At 46.7% G+C, this 8,092-nt stretch overlaps 2 protein-coding genes across 2 annotated transcripts in view; one reads left to right on the top strand and one right to left on the bottom strand.

Annotated features, from left to right (window-relative positions):
• Window positions 1-4,387, top strand: part of LOC101577244 (protein FAM228A) — a 55,675-nt gene extending 51,288 nt beyond the window's left edge. The window contains 1 exon segment of the mRNA XM_023710867.1: window positions 4,190-4,387. Coding sequence (XP_023566635.1) covers window positions 4,190-4,360 — 171 coding nt within the window. The 3' untranslated portion in view covers window positions 4,361-4,387.
• A 743-nt stretch (window positions 4,388-5,130) lies between these two features.
• The window catches only part of Itsn2 (intersectin 2), a 167,042-nt gene continuing 164,080 nt past the window's right edge, over window positions 5,131-8,092 (bottom strand). Inside the window, exons 38-40 of the mRNA XM_012513845.2 lie at window positions 7,459-7,542; window positions 6,839-7,012; window positions 5,131-5,998 (exon numbers count right to left, since the gene is read on the bottom strand). Of these exons, the coding sequence (XP_012369299.2) occupies window positions 5,841-5,998; window positions 6,839-7,012; window positions 7,459-7,542 (416 nt within the window). The 3' untranslated portion in view covers window positions 5,131-5,840. The remainder of the gene's footprint in view (window positions 5,999-6,838; window positions 7,013-7,458; window positions 7,543-8,092) is intronic.

Genomic DNA, 8,092 nt, shown 5'->3' with positions numbered 1-8,092 from the left:
TCAATGCTAGTGTCTTCTGCATTTGTACTGGGTGGACTCGGGGCCTGAGACTGCATTTTGTTCCTTCTCTTTGTCATTTTGTATACCTGTCTTCTGACCTTTGGTGTAGAGCTTAAATAGAGTTATTACCTTAGCACCAGTCCGGATCTATGAAGTTCTGATTCCTCCAGGTGGGTGTTGTTTGGATCTGGCTGCTGTGTTTCACTTCTTTCTGCTGCAGTGGTTAGAGTTGAACCCTTTGTGTCACTCTGGCAAGATGTTCTGCTCCTGAATCTGCTGGGTGGGTCTTTCCTCTAGCCTCTTTGCAGGGAGTTCTGCTGAAGGTTTCTGCGCTGGGCCTGCACTCTGGGTCAAATGAGGATACAGTGGGCCCCAGGCGGTCTCATTCACACACTGGTCCTGTGCTCTGGGTCAATTCAGAATCCAGAGGCCTGGGTCCTCTCACTCACAACGCTGCGCTTGTGCTCTGGGTCTCTTCAGGATCTGGCGGGCCCTGGGTCGTCTCACTCACATGTCAGGCCACGTGCAGACTCAGGTGACAAGGACAGGGCTCCAGGAATCCAAGCAGGACAGGCAATGACTACAAGCTCCAGAGTTGAGCAGTCATAAATCTCTTGAGCTGGTCTTTTTCATGAAATATCCTTATTTCTTCACGTATTTTGAAGCAAGCTTTGTGGGTAGATGAGTCTAGGTTGGACGTTATTTGCTCTTAGGACTTGAAATACTTCACTCTATGCTCTTTTGCTCTTTAAGGCTTGTGTTGAGAAGTCTACTGTAATTCTAATGGGTTTACCTTTACATGTGATTTTTTGTTTTTCTCTGCTTAGAAAATTTTTTTCCTGTTAGATATCTGGCAATTTAAAAAGGATATCAATTGGTGAGCCTCTTTTTTTGTCATAATTGTTTGGTATCCTATAAATCTCACTTCCCTGCATGTTGAACTCTTTCCTCATATTTGGGAAGTTTTCTGTTATGATTTATGTAAACTTATTAATAACTATCTGTGCTGTCTTCTAGGTTTTCTTGAATTCCAATTAGCCTTAGGTGGGTCTTAGTGTCATCTGGTAGTTGCTGGGTGGTCTTTTCTTGTTCTCTTATTTTTTCTTTTATAGCTTGAGTACTTCTGTATAATTTACCATTTTTTAAATTTTATTTATTTATTTATTTTATTTATTTTTTGCAGAACCAGGGATTGAACTCAGGTGCTTGCGCTTGCCAGGGAAGCGCTTACTCCACTAAGCCATCTCCCTGGCCCTAAATTTTATTTTTTTAAAAAAATCTTTATTTATTTATTTTGGTAAAGTCTTGCTATGCAGTTTGGAGTCATAGTGATCCTCCTGTCTCAGTCTCCCCATCACTGCAAATACAGGGATGCAAGAGATGGGGAGATGGCTCAGTGGGATGAGTGCTTGCCTGGCAAGCGCAAGGGCCTGAGTTCGATCCCCAGTTCCACCAAAAAATAATAATAATAATAATAAAAAAAAATAAGGATTATAGATTCAAAGCCAGATTGTTGAATACAGGGATGCAGCACCACACCCAGTTTCAGTGGCCAGCCTGGTATGCCCAGGGATCTGGGGCTGGCAGAGCATTCAGTACTGGGGATCAAACCCAGGTCCTTGAGTTTGCCAGGCAGGCACTTAGACCACCGAGCTATCTCCCCAAACTTGACAATTTACCATTTTGTCCTCAATTATAGACACTATTTGCATTTGTCATTTCAGCAATTTATGAATTCTATGTATTTTTAATTTTTATTTCTGCCTGGTATCTTTTTAAGCATTTTATTTTTAATGTATTTGGTACAGGGTCTCACTGCACAGCTTGGACTAGTAGTGCCACACAGCTAACCCTGGAGTACTGGGATTACAGGTGTGCACCACCATGCCTGGACTCTGTGTCTGGCTTAGTGTGCCGGATGGTGGGAGATCAAACCCCAGTCCCTGTGCTTGCCTAAGCAGGTGCTTAGTCTGCTCAGCTATCTCGCCGGCCCATTTTTGAGCATTCTATATCCTTGTTGAATCTGTCATCCATAATATGAGCCATTTTGGTCAGGTTATCTAATTTTTACTAATTTTCCTTGAATTCATCTGGGGTATATTGAGTGATAATCCTGTAAATTTTTTGTTTCCTCTTTGAGCTTGTGCTACTTTATTCATCCCTTCCATAAACTCTTTTTTTTGGTACTGGGAATTGAACTCAGGACCTTGTGCTTGCCAGACAGGCTGATGCCTTCTTTGTAGAGTTCTTCTATGTAGTATTTGCTTTCCTCTGTTTATGCCCCCATGCTGTATCTTGGGAGAGTTGGGAGACTGTGGGAGCCTTCTCTTGTCTTGCTATCTCATGACCTGTGTGAATGTAAATCCCTTTTTTATTGATTTTGATCCCCTGGAACTCCAGATATTGCCACTAAGAGAAAGCCAGTTGTTATACTACCATGTTACCTTGACTATAGTAGTAAATTCAGTGGCATCACTGGCATCATGTGACAAGTAAGCATTGCCAAACCCTAAGAACCACCCCTGGAGTTCTTTGTCCAGAACTAGGAAGACTGATTTTTAGTGCAGACAGACCACCTGTGTATTAGCAGGTAATGCTTCAGCCCACTAGGTTGTGTTGAGTGTAGGTGACTGTGCCAGAGGGCGAAGATCCCACCTGACTACCCTCTCTCTCAGGGCCACTTCCTCTGGCCTTTCCCCTCTGAGCCTGGCCTCCCTCAACAGAATATAGCTCTGTGAACTCCTCCGTCTGAGCCTGAGTCTCCCAAGGGATTCCAGGAGATTCCTACTTAGCTCTCTCCTCTCCAAGCATATGACCCAAGGACTCACTCACTCAGTCTCCGATAGGGTGAGTCCTGAAGTGAAACACTGCAGTCCTGAAGCGAAACTCTGCCTAGGGATTGGTCTCTCCATTCGTCAGGTGGCTGAGTGGGTTGTCACCTCTATTGTCTTGTGCTGAGGAGACCTCAGCAGGAGACCCTGGTATGCGTTGTCCTGTCAGTCCAGGGGTCCTCCCTGGGCATGCAGTGGTAGCTCTGGGGTGTGGTGGGGAAGTCTTCCTCCAGGTCATGGGCTTTCTCCCGGGTTGGCTGTGTGACATGTGCCCTAGCATGCAGCTTGGTGGCTTACTGTGGTCTTGATTTGCATTTCTCTGGTAATTAGTGATGCTGAGCATCTTTTCATATACCTGCTGACCATTTGTGTGTCTTTGAAAAGGTAACTATTCAGACTTTTCCCCAGTTTTGAATTGGGTTAGTTTTCTTGCTAGGAGTTATGTATTTATTAACCCTTTATTGAATTAAGTTTGCAAATATTTTCTCCCAGTGTCTAGGCTTTTAAATTTTTTATTAGTGCATGTTTTACATGTATAATAAATGTAGGCTATCTTTTCAGTTTTTTGTTGCCTTTGCCGTGCAAAATGTTTCTCATTTGATGCAGCCCCTCTTGTTTATTTCTGATCTCAGTGTGACTGTGGGTTACTGCTGCTGTGGTAGGAAAGCTCCTTCCTGTCACCACAAAGTAGATAATGGCTTAAACCGAGATTTATTTTTTGCCCATGGGCCAGTATTGGGCAGGTCAGCAGGAAGTCCCTCTTCTAAGCCTCTCTGCTGGCCTTTGCCACCTTCAACATTGGCTTCCTAAGAACTCATTCCTCATGATGGGGAAGGAAAGTGGCCCAGATGAGTCCTCTCCTGTGTGTGGGCCCATCCCGGAGGTAGTGTGTGTTACCTCTGGTGTCCTGTGGGCTGGGACACAATCACTGAGTATCCCTGACTGTAGGATGCCAGGGAAAAGTAGTTCCTGGCTGCCTGAACACACTGCAGGGGAACCCTCTGGGGATAACTAGTTGTCTCTGCCATCCCATGAAAAGGTATATGGAGTTGAAGACCGGAAAGCCTCAGGTGAGTATTGTAGAAACAGTGAAAAAGTGGGGCAACAGAGCTGGCTGGGAACCTGCTGACAGGGGTCCCAGCTCATGAGGCATGAAAAGGTATATGGAGTTGAAGACCAGAAAGCCTCAGGTGAGTATTGTAGAAACAGTGAAAAAGTGGGGCAACAGAGCTGGCTGGGAACCTGCTGACAGGGGTCCCAGCTCATGAGGCCACCTGCCTGGGGAGGGTCTGTAGGGTCCCCTGTTCCTGTGAGCCTTCTCACCCTACACCTCCCTCAGCCCTCTCTCCTGTCCATAGGTTTTAGGGGCCCAACAGCAGAGACCCCAATCATGGGCACCTGGGGATCACCGACACAGACGGGGACTGCCACCTGTGGAAAGAAGAGCGATGACAGCAGAGGTCCTGGGGAAGCACCTGGCATCCCTGCGGGAGGCGGCCAGGCCACCATCAGTTTTTTACTGTAGTTAGCTTCAGTCTGCCGTCTTATAGCAATTTAAACACTGCCGGTGTGTTTTCCCTCTCCAGAAATGGAGAGCTATTGCAAGAAATATCCCAATAATACCATTTATTGTCTAGTGAGCTTCATTGTGAAGCAAGAGCTGTGTGAGGTGTTTTGTATTCATTGAAGAGCCAAACCAGAAGGCACTGTTATCCTCCAGTGGCTGCTGCTGAGAGGAGCTCAAGGTCGTGTCCCAGGGTGCACCTTCATGGACACCTGCTAAGGGTGTCAGATGGGTACATAACGAGTTGAAGATCAGCCTGAGCTATACAATCAGATCCTGTCTCACAAAACAAAACAAATAAAAACAAAACAAAACAACTTCATGTTCTAAAACTCAGGAGTCAAACAGCTGAGTAAGGTGTGGGTGTGGCTGAGGGGTCCAGGGACAGCAGGAAAGTCAGGAATTCTATAGCTGGAGGGTGAAGGACCTGCTTAGCAGCCCCGATCCTGAACGTCTCCCTTTCTCCTGAGTGACCACTGAGGTTTCACCTCCACTCAGCCAACAGGGACTCAAGAGCACCAGGTGTGGCTCCCATGGCAGTCACCCATTCCAGCCAATGGAGAAACAGAGCTCCAGGAACACAATGGAGTCAATAAAGCCGCCACACAAGTAATGGCAGAGCTGGGCTGTGGCCTTGGGTTTCTGGCTCCTGCCCTCTCTCGGGTCCTTCCCACTCTATCAGAAAGATCATATGAGCTTTTCAGAACATTTCACAAAGTCAAGATTTGAAAGAAGTTACATTCATAAACTTACATTTTTATTCTCTTTCTGTACATATTGGCAATGACAAAGCTTCCAGATGCATGTCCTATGAAGTATGCAAAACAAGGAATTTACATAAATAATTTATAGTTCAGAAAATTAAAGTTGAAAAATATTTCCCACATTATTAGAGTTCACAGTATTTAAGGTATATCAAGCTTTCCCTCTTATATTTAAAACTATATTGTCTTAGCAGAGAATGATAAACCTAGTCAGGAATAAAGTGATCAAGTTTCTGGTGGTTTTCAGTGCACAAGTAGACGCTATTCATCATCAGGCTGTGTGAGCACCGCACCGCAGCATGTCATCCCGGCCCCTTGCCTCCTGAGTGCTGGGACTGGCGGAGGTCACATGGTGTGGGATGGTCCCAGCGTCACCAAGCCACTCCACGGTGGACACATTTGCCAAGCGGTAACATCTGGTGGTCCGATGCCTTATTTCCACATAATACTTTTATAGCCCTGAAAATGGAAACCATGCATCGAAACCCAGTGGAACTGTTAACACTAGTACAAGGCACTGCGCTGTGGGGTTTTATAGGAAAGGTCATGTTTGCATAGATTGCTAGTGCTTTAGTGTGCAATAAGATATACGCCCGGCGTGTGTGGCTTTGTGATGGATGAAGCCGTGATGCTCGCAGCCCCAGCCCTGGTGCGGATCCTCTGGCGCTGCCCTCAGGTCCCCTATGGGAGAGTTTTTTGTTCAAAAAGCTGCAGGTCAAATCGGACCCAGACCTCCCCTGTGGCAACCTCATGCAGCAGGAGTCGGCGGGTGGTAGGGCCTTTGCTTTCTTGTTCTGTTCGAATTTTTGCCAGTGGAATTTCAGTACGGCCCAGGAAATCTGGCAAATAAACATCAGATGAGAGTCAAATTTTTGTTTTTTATAAAGTTGTTTTATAAAGTCAGGAGAAAGGTGTGAAACATTCATAAAACATTATGACTTGTATCTAGATGCCCCCCCAAAGTCCTATGTGGTCACAGGTGAGGCTTTATAGAAGACGCTGGATCTAGGGTGTGTGATGCTGGGATTCATGGTGCAATGCTAGGATTAAGGGAGATCCCACCTTCATGTGAGTGCTACTCGTCCTAAGGGTGGGTAGCCTGTGAGACCATAAGGAACAGAAAGAGGGCTGCTGTTGGCACTTGCTACTTCACTGCTTGCTGCCTTCTGCCTGCCCTGCTACACCATGAGCTGTTTCTCCTCTGCAATGCCCCTCTGCCATGTCACTCTGCCTTGGAGCAAGCCAATTATGGACTGAAATGTCTACTATGAGCTACAGTAAACCTTTCCTCCTTTAAATTTGGGTGTTGGGTATTTTGTTTCAGCGATAGGAAAAGTAACTAAGACAACATCCAAATATAAAGCAAGTAACTTCTGCCTTAGGGGTGGCTGGACTGTGAGTAGATGTGTGCACAACGACAACATATTTGCTTCAGAGCAGCTGCCTACATGGACTTCCGGTCTTTTCTGAGATCAGTGTTCTATTCTTTTAGCACAGTGTGTGGAGTGACTGGGGTCAGAGATCTGAAATACATCTAAAGCTGTTCCCTCCCTAGGGAATGGCATCCAACATGCTGCCAGTATGGCTCTGTTCCACTACCTGTAGCCAAGCACCTTGGATCCAGATGAAGTCTAGACAACAGGGGACACCTTTAAGGCTCCCACCCAAGCTACACTTACCATCTGGAGAAAACTGGTCTCTGTCAAACATGGTGAGACATAGCACATCTTGGTACAGATCCTTGATAAAGAACTGGCAGTTGAAATTCCACTTGGGGTTTAGAGTGTCCTGGAGGGTTCTGGTGGTATAGCTCTGGGAGCCCATGCTGACTTCACAGTACGGATTGCTCTTTCCTGAACAGTAACAAACCACAGACACATAGCATGGTAGGTCAAATGAATGACTAAAAGGGCCATCCTTGAGCAGAAGCAGGACCTACCATGTTGCTTTACAATGGGCCACTGCAGCAGGAGCCACATCCACATGTGGTGGGGCAATGCCATCTGCGTTCCCAGTGTGACTCCTGGGGCAATTGTGAGCTCCAGCTCCGGCACTTCCCCCACCCCACGAGCCAGGTGAGTGCCAGTGCAAACTGCTGAGTGCTTTGCTACGAAGAAACACTTGAGAAGGCAGGGACCAGTACTCCCTGGGGAACTGGAGATGACACTGATCTAATAAAATATAGCTTGCCACAATTTTAGTGGCACCAGAGTTTTAGAAAGTATCCCAGCATCCAGCATTCAGAAGGGTCACTAGCCAAGTGTGGGGCATTACCCCCTGTGCTGATGTAGGCACTCACCATTGGGTTTGCAGGCTTTTAACTCTGTCGCTTCAATGACATGCACCATCAGACGTCCAATGCCTGAAGTCTTCTGAGAGCGGGCTGAGGCAGAGACAGACAAGTCACATTAATTCCTTCTTTGAGAATGTAGGGTGCCCAGGATAATACTAAGCAGGAGACTCTCACAGTCCCTCTTGATACTTTTTTCTCTTTGGTGCTGGGGATCAAACCCAGGGTCTTCTGCCTGCTAAGAGCATTCTGTACCAATGAACTGCACCTCAGCTCTGAGTCTACTCTAAGAAGATGACGGCCTCATCTGCTACTGCACTGGACCTAACTGCCCAGTGCCTGGCTGCTCAGTGCCTCTCCTCAGGCAGTGCCACCTGCTGAGAGGCTGCTCATCATCTCTGCCCGACAGCATCCTACTTACCCAGCAGCAGCCAGGTCAAGTGCACAGCCAGTGTCCAGGGCGCTTTCTCCTCTGGGTCCACTACCCTTGACTTTGGCGCAGCCTACACCCTGCAGGGCCTAAACTGTTCTGTAACAACTCTCCTCTGCCAGGCAGGAGCCAGGGCAGTTGTATTAATCCCTCACTTGCTGAGCAAATAGTAGTATTTAAAAATGATACATGAGGGCTGGAGAGATGGCTCAG

This window comes from Octodon degus, unplaced genomic scaffold (genome assembly GCF_000260255.1).
Source record: "Octodon degus isolate 3935 unplaced genomic scaffold, OctDeg1.0 scaffold00019, whole genome shotgun sequence".
Taxonomy (NCBI): domain Eukaryota; kingdom Metazoa; phylum Chordata; class Mammalia; order Rodentia; family Octodontidae; genus Octodon; species Octodon degus.
This window is presented reverse-complemented; position numbering and strand designations above follow the sequence as displayed.